Below are 18617 nucleotides of genomic sequence, written 5' to 3' on the forward strand. Positions count from 1 at the left end.
GTTTGTAGTAAAGGGAACATGGGATAGCTGCATGCATGCGTAGGTTAATGCCTGTGTGTAATTTGACATTCTCTTATATGAATATGGATGTACCTTGCTGATTTGATCCACTCCCCCTTTTCATGAATTTTGTCTTTAACTTGTGCATAATTGGTCTTAACATCATCTCATGTCTAACCAATCACCTCCCTTGTGAGCTCCTGTTTGTACAATTGCGAGACAAAGATGCTCTGTTTTTAAGTAGTCTGCTGGAATATCTTCTTGTGATGGAATTTTTTATAACATACTTCACTTGGTTCTACACATCTTTGATTTCATATTAAATATTCTCTCTCTGGGTGCCTCTAGGATTTCTTAGCACAGGCGACCAGGCAGCAAAAGGGAACTACGGTCTGCTCGATCAGATCCAGGCTCTCCGCTGGGTGAAGGAGAACATCGCGGCCTTCGGGGGAGATCCAAGCAGGGTGACGGTGTTTGGATCCGGGGCTGGAGCCTCCTGTGTGAGCCTCCTCACCTTGTCTCACTACTCCGAGGGTAAGAAGTAACTTTCAGCTTTTAATATGGACAGATACTGATGATATTCAGAATGCGAAAATGGGGACTGGAGCACACTGCTAAATTTATGGCCTGTTATTGGGCAAACAGACTAATGTTTCAACTCTACTGTGTCCTTACCAGAATCAAAGTTGACAAAAACATGAGGCAAACCGATTGATTCACCCCAAACCAAGTGCATAATTGGTGTTGGCTAATTGGTTGAAATGGGATTTCAAATCTATTGGATGATAAATCAAAAGGTCTGAGGTGCCGTATCTGTGTCCAAGTGCCACATTTAGTCTGTTTGCCCAATAAAAGGCAATGCAGTGTGCTCCTGCCCCCCTTTTTGCTTTCTGAATTTCCGCTGTCCTCGAGCTGAGAGGCACCTGCTCTAGCTGCATTTTGCTAGAAGAAGCACAGAGAACCTTATTTCTACTAGATGCTGATGATAGTTGGTGGTAGGTGCTGTGGAGGCTCTCACATATAGGACGATGAAACTTTTCAATGTCTCCAGTGAAGCGACACAGTCTTCATTTACTTGCCTTAACGCCTAAAAAACACCTCTTTGAATTCTCTGAATAATACAGCCAGCCTCTGAATCATATAGCTCAGAGCTGTATTAGTTTTACTGTTTTAACTTCTAACCCTTACCCATTATAACCTGGTGCTCATCCTATGACCAGTCATTGTTTTGAATAATGCATGCCCCTGTGAGTGCTTTCCTTTGCATCTGTTTATGTGTGCAAATGTAACCCCCTAGTGTGTAATCATATGCATTCAAGCATGTGTGCATGTGCATTCATAAATGTATACATACGCCTCTTTGTCTATACTTAACACACCCCTATTTTTATTCATGTTTGTGTGTTCATGTGTGTCAGACTTGTTCCACAGAGCCATCATCCAGAGTGGCAGCGCTTTAGCCAGTTGGGCTGTCAACTACCAGCCGAGCAAGTACGCCCGGCAGCTCGGTGAACGGGTGGGCTGCGGCATTGACGACAGCACGCAACTGGTCGCCTGCCTGCAGGGCCGGAGTTACCGCGAGCTGGTGGAGCAAAACGTAACGCCGGCCAAATATCACACAGCTTTCGCCCCCGTGATTGATGGTGATGTTATACCTGATGACCCCCAGATTCTGATGGAGCAGGGAGAGTTCCTCAACTACGACGTGATGCTGGGGGTCAATCAGGGCGAGGGCGTCAAGTTTGTGGAGGGCATCGTGGACTCAGAGGACGGGGTCACCGCTGAGGACTTTGACTTCGCCGTGTCGGACTTTGTGGATAGTTTGTACGGATACCCGGAGGGCCGAGACACACTGAGGGAGAGCATACGGTGAGTGAGGTTGTAAATGCCTGAATGTGTTTGTGGAATATTTTGACATTTTGAGAAATATACTCATCAGCCATCTTGCTGAGGATTAAATGAGAACATTGACACCCATCCATTAAATATGAAGCCGCAGTAAGGAGACTTTCTTGGTATGAACAGTTGGAACAGCAGGCCTGGCGGTGTCCAGCATCTCTGAAGCTCTTAAATTAACACATTATGTCCTGTTTGTTTTGCCAACAAGAAATTTTACCACCAGTGAAGGTACAATTATTTGAAAGTTCAAAAGTAAATGAGTTAACCTGTGCTCTGAGTAATTCTCTTACATTTTCTAAGGGTGGCGGTGGATTAAAGGGGGAGTGGGGGTTCTTGGTTTAAATATGTAAGAACACCTCTAAGCTACAAATTAAAGGGTAAGATAATGTAATATATTTGGGAAAAAACACAATGAAAGTAGTGTTCTTGGCTCATAGAACATCTGATGTGGAGTGCACATTTAAACAAAGGGTCTAGAAAGTGGCTCCAACAGTTTGTTAGAAATGGTGGGTGGATGGATGGATGGATGGATGGATGGATGGATGGATGACTTAGCAAATTGAATACAATTAAGTAGAATCACTGAAATCACTTGGGTTTACTTCACTGAAGCAACCGAGGACTGTCTTGGCATTTTCTTTGTCTTCACAGCATTACACACAGGATTCTGATACAGTGCAGATAAGAGACATCCAAAACAACCACGAGACACTTGCTAGGAAATGTTAACCACGTAAAATAACAGAAGTAGGTTAGAGAATCTATTCTTTAAATCAGAGTGATTCTCTCTTTGCTCTTGTTGCAAAAGGAAGAGGGCTTTGCTTTTAGGGTTTTCTCTAACTTCCTGGGTGTATCTATCAGGATGACAGGATATGCAGTAGAGAGTTAGGAGTGGTGATTTTAGGTAAGGTGTGATCCTCAACATTGTGATTTTAATAATAATAATAATGCATATATTTTAGTGAACCATCCTTACACCCTTCCTGGGTTTTCTGCACTGAGCTCTAATGTTTAAATATGGAACAGAAGGCACTTTGCAGCCTGTTTATAAGTTATAAATATGCCAAAGCCCTACTGTAATTTACCAGAAAATAGAACAAAACCAAATACAGCAGGTGTCCATAGACTTTATGTAGCTATATTAAACTGCATCAATCAAAAACCTAGCTATTTCAATACAATTAGCAGATGAAGCATCCATATGGTGGTAGAAAGAGATCTTTTGACAATAAAAACTCAGATAGATACACGGCAGCTGCAGCCCACAAACATGTAGCAGTGAGCACACAAAACTCTGTGTTACTAGGCAACGCCGTGGTAGTTGAAGTTCTCCTCTGGACAAACATCCCCCCGAGTCAGTTTGCTGTACTCACCTGTCCGATCGTTATTCTGCTCTGGGATCAACTTCTCTTTTGGTTCCCTCTCAATGCAAAGTGCAAAGTCTTTTCAGTCTGGCTGCAAGTTTTCAGACAGTGAGCTGAATCAGTAGCAGCAGACGTGCACGCCTCACTGAGTGAAGAAGCTAAGTGAAGGTAGAAGTCACAGCTGGAGAATCCAGCATTGTAGAATTTAGCTCTCAGCTGGACTCAGCATGCACCTGTTGGTCATGCAAGAGTGGGTGTGTTTGATTTGGATCACTTAACGTGATTGCCGGGTGGTGCATTAAATCATAGTTAATTATGCTCCGTTTTTTTTTTCTTACTTAAACTGATTCCAGTCTTAAAAACTGCACCATACGCTGCAAGAAACTGAATAATAGTATAAAAACAAGCATCTCATAAAAACACAATACTTTCACACAATTAAAATACATTTTATAGCTTTAATTCTACAGAAGATCATGTGCAATTTTTGGGCTTTTTGTTGTTTATTTTGTATAAACAATTAAATTAACTAAACAAATATAATAGAGAGATAAAAATAGTATTTTCACTGATTACTGGTGTTTTTAGATGTCATAGATTGATGCAAACACATTCATTTAACATTTTTCTTTTTAAAACTTCTGTTATTATACAAGACTCATTTAACAATAAAAATAATGTAAAATGAGAGAACCAATTATTTACTGTATTTATTTAAAAAATATCTATATATTTTCACTATAAACTTAAACTGAACACTTTTGCCTCTTATATAAAAACATTACAATAAATTTGCATGGTTGTTTTAGCAGTCTTTTTATGTCAAAAATGTTCACAAATCTTTAAAAAAAAAAAGTTATTTACACATAGGTTTTTCTTGTCATTTTACATTAAACATGTAAATTTAGTTTATTTTCATAGTTTTATTAATAGTAGAGTATTATTCAAAAATTAGGAAAAGATCAGTAAAATTCAAATGACATTTTTGGTAAAATTACAGATATGTATATGTACTGTAGGGTGCCATCCTTCATTTTATTGCCTTTTCACAGTATTTAAAGCTGCTAGGCCCAGCCTATGTTTGACCTCTCATCTTGCCCTCACTGCCACCACATCACAAGAGATCACATTTACAACATGCATGTTTTGCAGAAGTTGCTGAGAGCGACCGAGTGTCTCCTCTGACATGAAGCTCTGACCTCCAGCAGCTCCAGCTTCCTTTTCTCCCATTCTCATTCTAATTTTTCATGTTTGTTTTTACTCTGTAACAGAGGCCAGTGGATTAAAGTTAAATGCTTGAGATGAACAATAATTAAGTAAAAGACAAATGACTTATTTGCTTTTAAATGAAAAAGATACAAACACAAATACACAAAAAATGATTTTGTTACTATTATGAGAGTAAACCTAATTTGTTACTTCCACCCCTGTCATTGATGGTTTCTTGCCTTTGGGCAGTGATTAAGTCCAGGAAAGCAGCTTCGGAATCAATAAATAGTTTGAAAAAGATGCAACATATTAATGAAGTAATGAGTTTTGTAGGTGCTGATGAGCTAAACTAACCATCCTCTGGCTGTAGCTTCACATTTATTAGACACACATGCAAGACATGAGTGGTACCAATTTTCTCGTCAAAGTCTTGGCAAGAAAATAGCTCCAAATGTAATAAGCACAATATTAAAGTATATCAAAAAAGGATTTTAGTATAAACACATTTATGTATTTATGAATATTCAAACATCGTGTAATGTTTTATATTTTTATGCATTTTTTCCCATTGTATAGCAGCAATGATAGATTTGTTGATACATTGGGTGATAAACTGACTAATGGCTAATTTTAAATGTATTTATCAAAGGTTCATGTACACGGACTGGGCGGACCGCGACAATGCAGAAACCCGCCGTAAGACACTGGTAGCGCTTTTTACAGACCACCAATGGGTGGCGCCGGCGATCGCCACAGCCGACCTCCACGCTCAGTATGGGTCTCCCACCTACTTCTACTCCTTTTACCACCACTGCCAGAGTGACGCTACGCCGCCCTGGGCTGACTCCGCCCACGGCGATGAGGTAAGGCGATGCCACTTACACATGCACAGATACTTTGACATCTGTAATCAAAGTTTTTGAGCGGTAACACAAGGGAGGAGATTCAATATCTAGTAGAGTAGAAAAGATTTCTAAAATACAGTGATTAGTTTGGGTAATTAACTTCAAACGCAATTGAGGCAAAAATGCAAATGACTGATGTCTCAAAGAATTTTGAAACATTCAGATGATAAATCAGGAGCTTTTGGTTTAGATGCTGCTTTGTATTGATGTGTTCAAAGTGCTTAATGCGTGGAATTAAGCAGTCATTTAGAGCTTGAAATATTTGATATGGTAATAGAATTTGTTTTCCTGCAGGTCTAACTTTGAAGCCGTCTCATTTATCTAAACAAGTCCTGAAAAGGGGAACATTTGTATGAATGATGTACGGACGCAAACTTTCCTCTGCTTATGTGTGTAATGACACATTTATCATGATAACCTCATACAATGAACAGATGTCACAATGTGTAAAGTTATCCCGCTAAACATCTAAACACAGATGAACCAAATATCCTGCAACTTAGCTTATTTTTAACACACTTGTAGCATTCTTCTAATCATAATTTAAACAACACTAACAATACACTCTTTCTGCAACGTAGCAATAAAAGAGGCTACAAACTACAACACCAGCCGTGTGGCCATTTTCCCATTACAGGGGTTAAACTTAAGGAGACTAGCTTAGCTGTTTCCGAGGTAATTTATCTAATTACTCCACAATACCCATAGGTTGCAAGTGTCTCCATGAGCATCTGTACATTTTCATCTATTATAAACTGTTATCATGAGGGGACTTACCTAAAAAGAAGAATATTGGACATGAGCTTTTCTCAGCTCACGTGTGATTTCAGCACAGACTGTATATACAAAATGAATGTAGCAACTGTAATTTCATCCATTGTTTTGTGGATTACTGTTTTGAAGCATCAAGTTTGGAATTTGTTTGTCGAGCGAGGGGTGGATTTGACTTAGAAGTTGTCGATGCAGTTTTGTGATTTTACTTTATATTGCACCATAATTTACTGCATGAATATCATTCTGTATTCAAAAAGTATTTAAATGAGAGATTAAGAGTACAAAGCTATTAGAAAAATCTTTACTGAGGTAACAAATCAAGTGAGAAGTTGTCTCATTTTCCATTAGACTTCTACACAATTAGACCTCTTTGCAACCAGAGGAGTCGCCCCCTGCTGCCACTTCAGCAGCTACTTCCATCTTTTATATACAGTCTGACAGTGACTGAGGGGAGGATTAGATGTGAGTCTTTACATAACTGAAGAGCTCTATTTTCTCCCTGCTGAAGCCCTCCGGATACCACCTCTGCTTTTAATACTGCTGGTGGTAAAATGACATTACCATAAGATACAAGAAAGCATAAAAACACTGTGCTCCAACTGCTGCAACTGACAGTAACATTATAAACATGACATATGATGTAACATGAAAATGCTCAAATACCAGAATATGAAAACTGCGATCCAATTAAATGCTACTTTACTGCTGGGTCTGACTTTACACTGGTGATGCACACTATTGCATTCCTCATATATATTTACATGATGCTTCTACTTTCTTAAAGTAGTCGTTTCTTTGGTATATTATTACAGAGGAAAGTTTAGTGCTTATTTTGATTCCTTTCCACTTCGGTGTAGCGGAACTGAATGTGTGGGAGGTATCAAAGTGATGAGTAAGTGACCTGAGTTTAGTTTCGCCGCAAATACATATGAAGCAGTTTGATATGATTCAGTTCCGGTTACGGTCAGGAAATGCAATCTGTTGACTCCAACAGCGAGTTGTTCCATCTTGAGCATGTGTGTGCGTAGGTGCCCTATGTGTTCGGCGTGCCCATGGTGGGACCCACTGATCTGTTCAACTGTAACTTCTCCAAGAACGACGTGATGCTGAGCGCAGTAGTTATGACATACTGGACCAACTTTGCCAAGACCGGGTGAGCTATTAAAATGTACACTGATGTGAGATGTTGTTGTTGTTGTTGTTGAAAAATCCCACTGAGAAGAGCATTCATTTTCACTATGCGCAGCGAAAACCCAGAAAACAAGAAAAGACAAAGCACGGCTTCAGCATCATTCCGTTCTCTTTATTTCAGCCTTTTTAGACAGAAAGAGCCATTTCTAATTTCTGCTATTAATATCTAATCCCCATCCACATGTAGAATATATCTCATGGCAATGAATTCAATCCAGGACATTTAATCACATTTAAGGAAATGCATAGCTGTAAATGGAAGATCAGTTGTTCCTCATCTGTTTTTTCTTCGGCTCCACAGAGACAAGGTTTTGGCAGCGTGAAGTGTTGTTGCTGTAACTGTGGACAGCTCACTCTTGATTTTACAGGAACAAATCCTCTCCAAGCTGGAAATAAGACAGCCAAGATTCAAGTCTATGGCGTTATCAAGATAAACAGCGTAGTGCCTCTCCACTTAGCCGCGCTTGATACCCCTCCATATGTTTAATTTGCTGGATCGATTAATAGTAAAGATGAACAGAGGAGCAGAGTGGCGTTATCTGCCAGCGATTACACAGAAAGAGGACAATCAAAGACACGCAGCAACAGGGGAAATATGAATGTGTTGATAACTGAAGCATTCATTTAATGCTATAGATTGTAATTAATAATTTATCATCTGGCCAAGAGACAGCATTCGTAAATTGGTCGAACACTGGAACATTCACAGTGATGTCAACAGTCTCTGTAAAAATATGCAAATAAAAAAAGCTCATGTATTTCCCATAAAAGATGTTCATACAATATTGTTTTGCATTAGCTAAAAGCCCATTTTGGATAAATGCATCAGAAAAAGGCATCAGTTTTCAGGAAATGTGCACCAAGCAAATTGGCTTAAATACTGTGTTTTTCCATCAAGATGAGTAGCATTTTAATAGCACAGAAAATAAAAACATGTTTTCCAGAAATATGAGGCTTCATTTGGAAGGGATGTTTGAACCGAGAGAGGCTGAGTATTAATGCAGCATTAGAAGAAAACTGAAGTTTTGGAGCAACAAAAATAATGAGCTCACAGGCAAAGATATATTTTAATGTCTTTTCCTTCAAAAAGGTCTGTGACGTCTGACGAGAAGACAGAACTAGACACGTTTATGAAAGCAGCGCAGCAGGCTAATTTTGGTAAAGGCTGCACAAAGGTTCTCTGTCATGTCAAAACCTTGACAAGGTTTTCCTTTTTTTGGACCTTGCTCTTGAAAAAGTCCTTGAGGAAAGCCAAGGTAATGTCCTAAAAGAAGAACTACTGAATTGATTGATTGGCCACTGCTTTATAAATCTCTTCTTCTCTTCTCTTCTCTTCTCTTCTCTTCTCTTCTCTTCTCTTCTCTTCTCTTCTCTTCTCTTCTCTTCTCTTCTCTTCTCTTCTCTTCTCTTCTCTTCTCTTCTCTTCTCTTCTCTTCTCATCTCTTCTCTTCTCATCTCTTCTCTTCTCAGTCATTTATGCTTAAAAACAGACGCCTCGAGATACGAAATATATTCAACATGCTAAATTAAAATTCTAAAAAACTGCCAGCAGCGAGGAGAGATCCAATGTATGAAAGTGGAAATGAAATGATCTGCCAGTAGCTTCGAAAAATATTGTTTTTACGGAACGTCCACATTAAAACTTTACAAACCTGACACTCCATACTGATAAGAGTACCTTTTATCTCTCCACTCTGACATGATATACAAGATAAAAGTAATTGTTGAGGATGGACCCTCCTTCGGCAGTGCTCGAAGTGAGTAATTACTAGTAATTAATCCAATTGAGGCTCGCTCCACTGAGACCTCTTCAGATTTACAGAGACATCTGCAGTCTATTCCTTGATCTAAAACACCACAGCGCCTTGTTATCTGACAACATAAAGAATCGGCACAGTGCTCTCACATATTTTGACTGTGGCGTGAAGAAAAAACTGTCTTTAAAGCAGATGCATTAAGGCAGCGTCAGTGCATTAAGAGAGCACTTTCTATCCTATAGTCTGTATTGTCATTACCACCGCAGAGAGCCGCAGAGCAAAATCGCCAAGGAGGGAAGTGAAGATTTCAGTATACACTTCAATTATCAATGGGGGAACTTTCTCTGAGGAAAGATTTCACTCTGCTGAGAGTGCCTCAGAGGGTGATGGAACTCTGCGACAGCTCAATTTAACGGGAGAGATGCGATGCTCCCTGATGTATATTTTGTAAGCCTCCGTGTGGGCGTATAAATCCTCAGCCTGTGTGTGTTTGCGTGACGGTAGGTCTTTACGCTGGCTGCCTTTTTGTGCCGTTCATAAGGTGTTGATTGACAAGTAAGCACATAGCGCACAACTGGCAAGCCTGTGAGGATGTGCTGCTGTTTCATTCACAGCATTTTCGCTGCTGACACAAATAAGTCAGTAAAACCAACAAATAAATGCCTGTCCGGATATGTCAGAGAAGTGATTTTTCAGAATGTCTTCACCGTAAGAGGCACACATTTATCTCTAATGTAGATCTCTAGCAGGACAAATTGCAGGAATTTGAACTGTGCATTAGCGGGGATGTTCTGTAAGAGGCATTTAAACTGGACAAAAAGCAGTGATCTACAGCTAAGCTACCTTTGAGCCGTGTTATCAGGAAAATAAATCTTGTTTTGCTTGGTGCAAATACTTTTGCCACAGTTTTTTTTTTGTTGTCACTTCGATATTGATTAGAAAGATGTCTGGTGAAGCTGTTGGCCAGCTTGAGAGAAACTCAGCATCCTCAGAGGGTGGTTGCCAGCTCTGCTCGAACTCCCTGACATTTGAGAAGTTGAATAAATTATCGGTATTTATACATCAATTGAACATGGGAACCACAAGTGGTAGAACACAAGGCAGTGGATTAATGTGCTGATTTGTTGTTTTTTTAAAATCTTAATGATTTATTTGATCAAATCCTAATGTGGGTTGAAACCCTGCATTCTCAGCTGAATTTATTTGTGTTTATTTTAAATCCTTTGCTGTTCGTATATATTAACTGTTGGAGGCTGTTAATATTATATTAAGTATTTACCCCCCTTGGAAGCTGAACCCTTTTATTTCTTTTCAACAGTGAATCGGGGTCAATATAATTTAGCTTTCTGGACAAGAATTTACCAAAAAAAGAATCTTTCATGTCAAAGTGAGAGCAGCTTTAATAAATGATTGCATAAATATTCACCCCTTTCAATTCATTATTTAGTAGATACACTTTTGTTTTTTTCCCAAAAAGCCAAATTATATTAATCATGATTCAATGTTGACAAGCAATAAAAGGGGTAAACTTTGAAGGGGTGCGAATTCTTATTATAGAAACTGTATGCTGCTTCTTAGCTGTTACGTTGCCGCTCTTCACGTGTCACTATTCTTTTTGATGTTGATTTTCTCATGATGTTTCACATCTCAGGATACTCGCAGCATTCAGATATTTCAGTATTGCTGAATAAATGTAGGGGATGCACAGTGGTGTAGTGGTTAGCACTTTCGCCTTGCAGCTAGAACATCCCCGGTTCGCGTCCCAGCCTTCCCAGGATCCTTCTGAGATTGCATGTTCTCCCTGTGTATGTGTGGGTTTTCTCTGGGTACTCCGGCTTCCTCCCACAGTCCAAAAATATGCTGAGCTTAACTGATTATTCTAAATTGCCCGTAGATGTGAATGCGAGTGTGATTGCTTGTCTGTATATGTAGCCCTGCTATACAGGGTGTCCCCTGCCTTTGCCCCAAGGGATAGGCTCCATCTCCCCCATGACCCTAATGAGGATTGAGCGGTGTATAGATAATGGATGGATGAAAAAATTTATCTTTCTTTATTCTCTTGTATAATTACAAGATTTGATAGCAACAGTCTATAAAATATGAATTAATAACTCTGCATTTCTGTCTTTCCAGTGATCCAAACCAGCCAGTTCCTCAAGATACCAAGTTCATCCACACAAAGCCTAATCGCTTTGAAGAAGTGGCCTGGTCTAAATACACCCCTAAAGAGCAGCTGTACCTCCACATTGGCCTCAAGCCTCGTGTCAGAGACCACTACCGTGCAACCAAAATCTCCTTCTGGCTGCAGCTGGTTCCTCACTTGCATCACGTCAACGAGCTCCTCCAGTCGGTCTCCTCCTTCACGCACAGTCCCTCTCCGCAGGACGACACCCCTTATTCTTACACCAAACGTCTGTCCAAAGGTTGGCCTCCCAGCAGCACACGTCACCCAGGTTCGCCGGGAGGTACGCCACAGCCACCCGAGTCCGCAGTAGGCCAAGATGGAGGAGAAAATGGGGTCCGTGTCCCTAATGAGGACTACTCCACTGAACTCTCAGTGACAATTGCAGTGGGAGCATCGCTGTTGTTTCTTAATATACTCGCATTCGCGGCTCTCCTGTATAAGAAAGACAAAAGGCGTCTGGAACATCGTAGGCCACGTCCGCTTCCCCCACCGAGACGAGACATCACACCTGCAGACGTTGCGGCTCACCTGCAGGGGGAGGGACTGATGTCATTACAGGTGAGTCAGACAGCCATGCATGTGTTGGTAATTTCATCACTACTGAAGCCTACATAGTGTTGAACCTCACAAAAATAATCATGCTAATTGTTAATAATGAAACGTTATTTGAAGTTTAAGTAACATTAAGCCCGTTGAGGTTGCCTGACGACATGACTAAACTCTTGTCCTGTCAGTGGAGCAGCTGCCAGAGGAGCACTCTTGCAAAACACAGCCTGTCATCAGCAGGCATTATCAGTGTGAGAATGTGTGGGTATCTCTGAGTGTTTTCATGCATGTGTGTGTGTATGTGTGAGTGTGTGTGAGAGTGAGCTGTGTACAATTGCTTGAATTGCTTCCAATTGCCTCTAATTCATCCACACACTATTTGGCCTCTTTTGTGCTCTGTGCAGCTTTGAAATCTCACACAGTAAGTGCTAAATGTTAGATATCTTTTATGGCTGACAAATTGTGTTAATTGGCAGTTGAACTATAGTAATGTAGCACAACACTACAGCAGCTTAAATTGTGTTTTATTTATTTTGTCATTTTTTTTCACGTGATCTTTTCTGCCATTTTGTATGGCAACACTCACACAGAGCCTTTTTTGCACGAGCAACCATTATTGTAATTTATGCTTGACTTATACATAATTCCGGGTAAGGAAAAGCATATTAGCCTTGTGGAGCATCACCTAAACTAATGCAGTGACGAATGGCACGATATATTCTGGATTTAATTTGAACTCAGTCTTTGGTTAAAAGGCTGGGCCAAATGTGTGAAGGCTTAAATCTGGCTCTGAAACAGGTGCAGTAAAACCCAGCGTTCCCAGGAATTTAGTCTCTCTTATTTTAATGTGTGATGTTGGTGATTTTTAAATGAGTCTTACACTTAAGTCAGTTAAGGCTCACAGAGACTGGAAGTGCATTTGGAGACATGGGCTGCCAGTTCTTACAATGACTTCGAAATACAGCAGTTTCCTTTAAATGTAGGATTAATCATTACTTTGTGTACCCAGGTGATTTTTGTACTGTCAATATATTATAATTACCCATGAATTCTGGTAAATTCCATTTAAAACAAACAAAATTAGTCATTGAACCCGTTGTTGTACATGCAAAGATGTCTGTCAGGTAAAATGAATAACCTAGACTATGCAATACAATTGATTCTATTGACTGAGGTTTTACTGTACTGTGCATGATTATGCATACATTGACTATATCATGATGTCTGATATTGATTTTAAACACATGCACTCTCCATAGTGAAAAGGGATTGGATTTGAACTAGTCAGATGAGTCAGGGTGTGAGGTTTTGATGCTTTTCTCTATTTTGTATCATTTTAAATGTAAAATCTGCAGGTTGGCTGCACAAAACATACATCTTGAACCTACTAAACTTTAACCATTTTCTAACATTCTGCCGTTTAGTTATATAAAGATTAATTGATTACTCACTAAAATGACTGGTGGATTAATTTATGACATGGCTCTCACCATATCAGATTTTCACTACATGATTATCATGGCCAAAATAATTAATTATAACAATATTATTCTGATGTGTATTGACATTTTTTAAAATCACACAATCAATTGGAGTGTCAACCAGTTGGATTATCTAAAATATTATCACATATGTATTATTAACATTATATCAGTATTTCAGTTAAAAAACATACTACAGTCTATATGGACATTCCATGACACCCCTGATCTATACTAAAATGATTACCTAGTTGCAACCCTAATTTCTGTCACAAAATGATGAATGTGATTTTCAGTTCTACCCTCTTCTCTCTATGTACCTTCACTGTTTTCACTTCTCAGTGATCTCTCATCACTTATCCACCCATTTTTATTTCCAGGTGAAGCAGCTGGAGTGTGACGTTGCATCGGCAGACGAGAGGAACAACACTCACCACCATCACACTCTGGACACGCTGGACGCTCTGGACGGTTTGGACACCCAGGACATCTACAGCACGCTGGACACCGTGCGCCTCACCTGCCCGCCTGACTACACCCTCACCCTGCGTCGCTCCCCCGACGACGTCCCCCTCATGACCTCTCTGACCCCAGGATCACTGCCCGTCACCCCTGGGTCGCACCCTGTTACCCCTGCGACGCCAATGACCCCAATGACACCTGGATCGGTGGTCGGGATGAGGATGGGGCATCCTCACCAGGGTTACACACACCATAGCCCGTATAGTAATACACACTTGCCACACACACACATCTCCACGCACACACACTCCACTACACGTGTATAACCGCAGCAAGATACTCGCACATACAGGGACATAGTTGCAACACACACTCATGCTAACACACGCACACACACACACACACACACACACACACACACACACACACACACACACACACACGGATAAAACAAAAGACTTAAATACCTCTACTAATTACCCTGCAGGATTGTTACAGATGGAATGACAGAAAGACATTTTTCAGTAACAGGATGAAAAGACAGACAGCTGTGTGTGTTGCATGGCAGGGAAACTGAAGACAAAACTGGATCCCAGGAGATGCAGGTCTGTGCATCATTTGCTCATAACCTGGCGAGCCAAGACATTCATCAAATGTCTCAAAACCTGCTTTGGATATTAAATCTGCTTTCTCCACACCCGAGGAGGAAGAGGAGGAGGAGGAGTGCTGAGGCAAGGGGGTCAGTTAATTTACATCTCCTACTGTACCTGAGTTGCATTGAGCAGCCGTGCTGGGACTGAGGTGAGCAGATGCAGATGTAGAACTGAGCAAAGAAGTACCACACACAGACTGCTGATGTCAACTTGAACAACCTGTGAAATGTGAATGTAGCATTTTTTCCATTAAAAGATCAAAAGGCCCTATCTGCCAAGGATCAAACTAAGCTGAGGAGAAAACAACAAATAATTTCAATGAGAGATGGATGTAAAAACAGACAGAGAGGAAGTGGGGGATTACAAAACGGGCAACATTAGCTGAAGGAAAAAGTTACCGAGATGGTGGTGGGAAAGAGATTACGATTTCATTGAGAGGGATTTAACAGCTCTGCGAGTGAGAAAAAACGAAGGGAGATAGAGTGATACGAAAAACACAGAAAAGTGTGCCAAGAGACAGAAATTAGGTTCAGAAGAAGAAAGGGCCTCTGAGTGGGTTGCCAGACTTACTGAAGAATCACTCTAACCAGCTATGTGTTAAACTCTTGTAAATAGAATGGAAAGATACAGATGATATATTATGATTTATAGCATTTACCTGCTCTTGCATTAAAACATGACTTATTTAACCACATTATTGCTTTCATTTCAGATATTACTATATTATTGTATAGATGTCCTGAATCGAGGCTGGTTGTCTTTCTATCTCACCCACTGTAATATGTACACAGTACCGTTATTTAAAGGCTATATTTGCTATGCACTGTCATTTCATTAATTCTTAACTATGTGAGCATTTAGATACTCGTTCAGTAGTTGAAGTATAAGACATTTTCACACCATCCTGTCTATTTTTTGACCATGGATGATGAGCTAGTACTGTGTAGATAATGCAATATTGGTTTGATGATTGAGCACCAGCCAAAACCATGAACCCCTTTGAACTTAACCCTTCCCTACTGTCCTCCCCAACCCTGATCCTACAATTCTTCTTAAAGGCCTTCCCCCTTAATTGCTAAGAAACCCTGATAAATGTCTCTGCAGACAAACAGACAGGTGGTGATGATTCAGGGGGTCCTAAATCAGAGCGTGATCCCCAAAATTAAGGATGCATTCTCTTATTTGTCTGACCACACACTTCGCAAGGGAACCGGGTATTTCAAAAAGAGCCCCTGATTGAACCACCGAATGCTGACTTAAATCCCGTCCCTTTTAAAAAGTATTTGGTCAAGGTATATTTAACTCCTTTCTCCAAAGTGGTTGTAGCCTAAAATCTCTCCCCAATGTCACCCAAAGTCTGTAGAATGATGTGGTTGTGTCACCCACATTTTGAAGCCTGGAGTTTGGTTTACCACCTGTCACCATGGTGTCAATTGTTTGGAGCCAGATTTGATTGATGAGGTGGAGGTGAGGAGAAACGATCACAGTGGCTTTGTGCGATAGTGTGAAAGACTTGTCACTGAAAGCAAATGCGCCTCCGAACATGCTGCTTTTTACGCCTTAATATCCTCTTAATGGAGCTGTTTTTTTTCTCCAAATCTCTACCAAGACATTCTTTAAAAGAAGGGAAATTAATTGGAAAAAAACCCCAACCAACATCTTGTGGAAATCATGACTCACTTTACTGAGGTTTTTCTTCTGACTTCACTGTTGGGTGCTTGAGGATTATTGCTTTGTGTCGCTATAATAAGATACCAAGCATTTATAAAAATCAGCTCCAAACACTTTATATGTGTTTAAGATGTGGTATTTCTTAGAAATCTCTAAAAATGGGCAAACTCTGGTTCTTTAATTGCTACTGTGAAGCTAAAAACCCTTTCAAACAACCAACACCAATTCTAGTAATTCAAGCAAAGGCCCTGTCACTGGTATTGCAGTATTCCTGTTTGTTCTCCTTTCCCCTTTCTTTAACCCTGGCTGTGTCCCATCCACCCCCGTCCTCCCCCCAGTCCCAGCCTCATCTGTGCAACTACATGCAGCTTTGTCACAGTGAGGCCTATTTAACCTCCTCTCATCCTAAGTAACTTCTTCATGAGAGATTTTAGTTAATTGTCAAACTGAATACATGAAAAATGAAAGCTGAAAAATTTGTGGATGGCAAGCAAAGAACTTTTACAAAATGACATAAAGATTAACATTTAACGGATGTTTGATTGAATATTTTTTTTCATATGGGTTTACTGACTCAGCGGATGGCTGGATTGTGTCAAGCATAAAACATTTCTGCTGCATTTTTGAAAAATAAAAATATCAGTATTTTACAATTTATCAGCATTTTAAATGTCATGATGTTTTTCATTTTCAAAGTGTGTGCCAGTGTTTACAGAAATGTAGAGGCACACTGTCCATGTTACCACCTCTGGTTTGGGCATATTAACGATTCTTTATCATAGAACTTTCCATGTCATGTGCACTACCGTTCAAAAGTTTGGGGTCACCCAGACAATTTCATATTTTCCATGAAAACTCACACTTTCATTCACGTGCTAACATAATTGCACAAGGGTTTTCTAATCATCAATTAGCCTTTCAACACTATTAGCTAACACAATGTAGCATTAAAACATAGGAGTGATGGTTGCTAGAAATGGGCCTCTGTACGCCTATGTAGATATTCCATAAAAAAACCATCCATTTCCAGCTAGAAAAGTCATTTACCACATTAACAATGGACAATCATGCTAATTGTTAATATTAACTGGATTTCTGATTCATTTAATGTTATCTTCATTGAAAAAAACTGTCTTCTTTTCAAAAATAAGGACATTTCTAAGTGACCCCAAACTTTTGAACGGTAGTGTATATGTGAAAGCTATCAGCAATATATCACTAAATGCAATGATTTTTCACTAAGCATTTTTAGAAAAGTAGTAAAATTACATTGATTTTTAGCAGCCAATAAGCTTAGCTTAACTTAGCATGAAGACTGAAAGCAGGGGGGAACAGCTCCACTTGGTTAAAAATTCTAATACCCACACTATATCTCATTTGTGGTTAAATCTGCAGTGTGGAACTTTTGTCCCCCCCTTCTGGTAATGGGAGTAATAACTTGAACACTGTTGATGCGTTTATGAAATATGCCTTTTTTAAAGACTCTAATCCTTCCTCTAAGTGCTGAGTTTCTTTTTTATCTGGAGCATGAGACACTCCTTCATATGTTTTTCTGCCATAGGCTCTGTTATGCTCCTTTTTGCTGTAGCCTGCTGGATCTCTGTTGCTCCCCTCTTCAGCTCTGCCAATGCAATCATTACTGTTTTACCGAAAGCACATTTCTACCAGTGCAGCAGCATGGAAATGTCATCAGATTTAAAACTCTGGTATTCGGCACTGCCAAATACAGAGAGACGTATCTGGTGCCGATAGGCTTAATCAGCATTGTGTGAACTCATCGATAAGGGCTTGAATGTAGCTGGTGTTCATTTTATATGTAGTCCTGCACTGCAGCTTTAAATAAAAATCTATGGTTTCTATGGGGAGTTATGCGCTTGTCTGTTTCTTGGCTGGGAGCAGTGACTTCCTGGAGTCTCTGCTCATGACTCGATGAAGTCATCGTGCCCAGCCGAAGAACAGTTTCAGCCCATAACCCCTGGTAAAGACATAACTTGCTACTGTCACAATTTGCTCTCTGTATGAAGAAAAAAAAGGATACATAACCAGTTCATAAGTTCTGGAGGTGTTGATTTCCATACTTGTCCAGTCTTTTATGCTCAGCTAGACTAAGTGACTACCCACTGGAGTATTTTTACCATGCAGATATGAGAGTGGTATACATTTTCCTGCAACAAAATCTAATAAGGGTATTTCCTAAAATGAGGAACTATTTCTTTGAATTTCAAATGGATTATCTTTAGCTTTGCTCTTTAGTGCATATGTTGTACAATTACTGAAGTCACTACTGCAGCAAAACAGGGAGACATTACTGTAAATCATCATGGACCAGCAGCTCTGCCAGCTGGCCAAAGAGACCCTGTGAAATGTGAAAGAACCCAATTCATGGCTGACTTCCAGACCAGATTGATGTCTCCTACATTGTGTCCCTGCTCTAATCCCATTAACTAGATATAACTGCAGTTAATTTGATTTATGGAAGGCAACACATCAGAAAGCGCAAGATCAAGTCATGACCAGGTG

The 18617-nt window shown here is 40.0% G+C and overlaps 1 protein-coding gene across 2 annotated transcripts in view; it reads left to right on the forward strand.

Annotated features, from left to right (window-relative positions):
* The window catches only part of LOC111562388 (neuroligin-4, X-linked-like), a 21946-nt gene extending 6826 nt beyond the window's left edge, over positions 1-15120 (forward strand). For both annotated transcript variants that reach the window (XM_023260884.3, XM_055015428.1), the window contains exons 4-9: positions 349-534; positions 1419-1869; positions 5122-5335; positions 7180-7304; positions 11233-11842; positions 13692-15120. In XM_023260884.3, coding sequence (XP_023116652.1) covers positions 349-534; positions 1419-1869; positions 5122-5335; positions 7180-7304; positions 11233-11842; positions 13692-14099 — 1994 coding nt within the window. In that variant the 3' untranslated portion in view covers positions 14100-15120. The remainder of the gene's footprint in view (positions 1-348; positions 535-1418; positions 1870-5121; positions 5336-7179; positions 7305-11232; positions 11843-13691) is intronic.
* Positions 15121-18617: the final 3497 nt, after the last annotated feature.

The sequence above is a fragment of the Amphiprion ocellaris genome, chromosome 11 (genome assembly GCF_022539595.1).
Source record: "Amphiprion ocellaris isolate individual 3 ecotype Okinawa chromosome 11, ASM2253959v1, whole genome shotgun sequence".
NCBI classification, from domain to species: Eukaryota; Metazoa; Chordata; class Actinopteri; family Pomacentridae; genus Amphiprion; species Amphiprion ocellaris.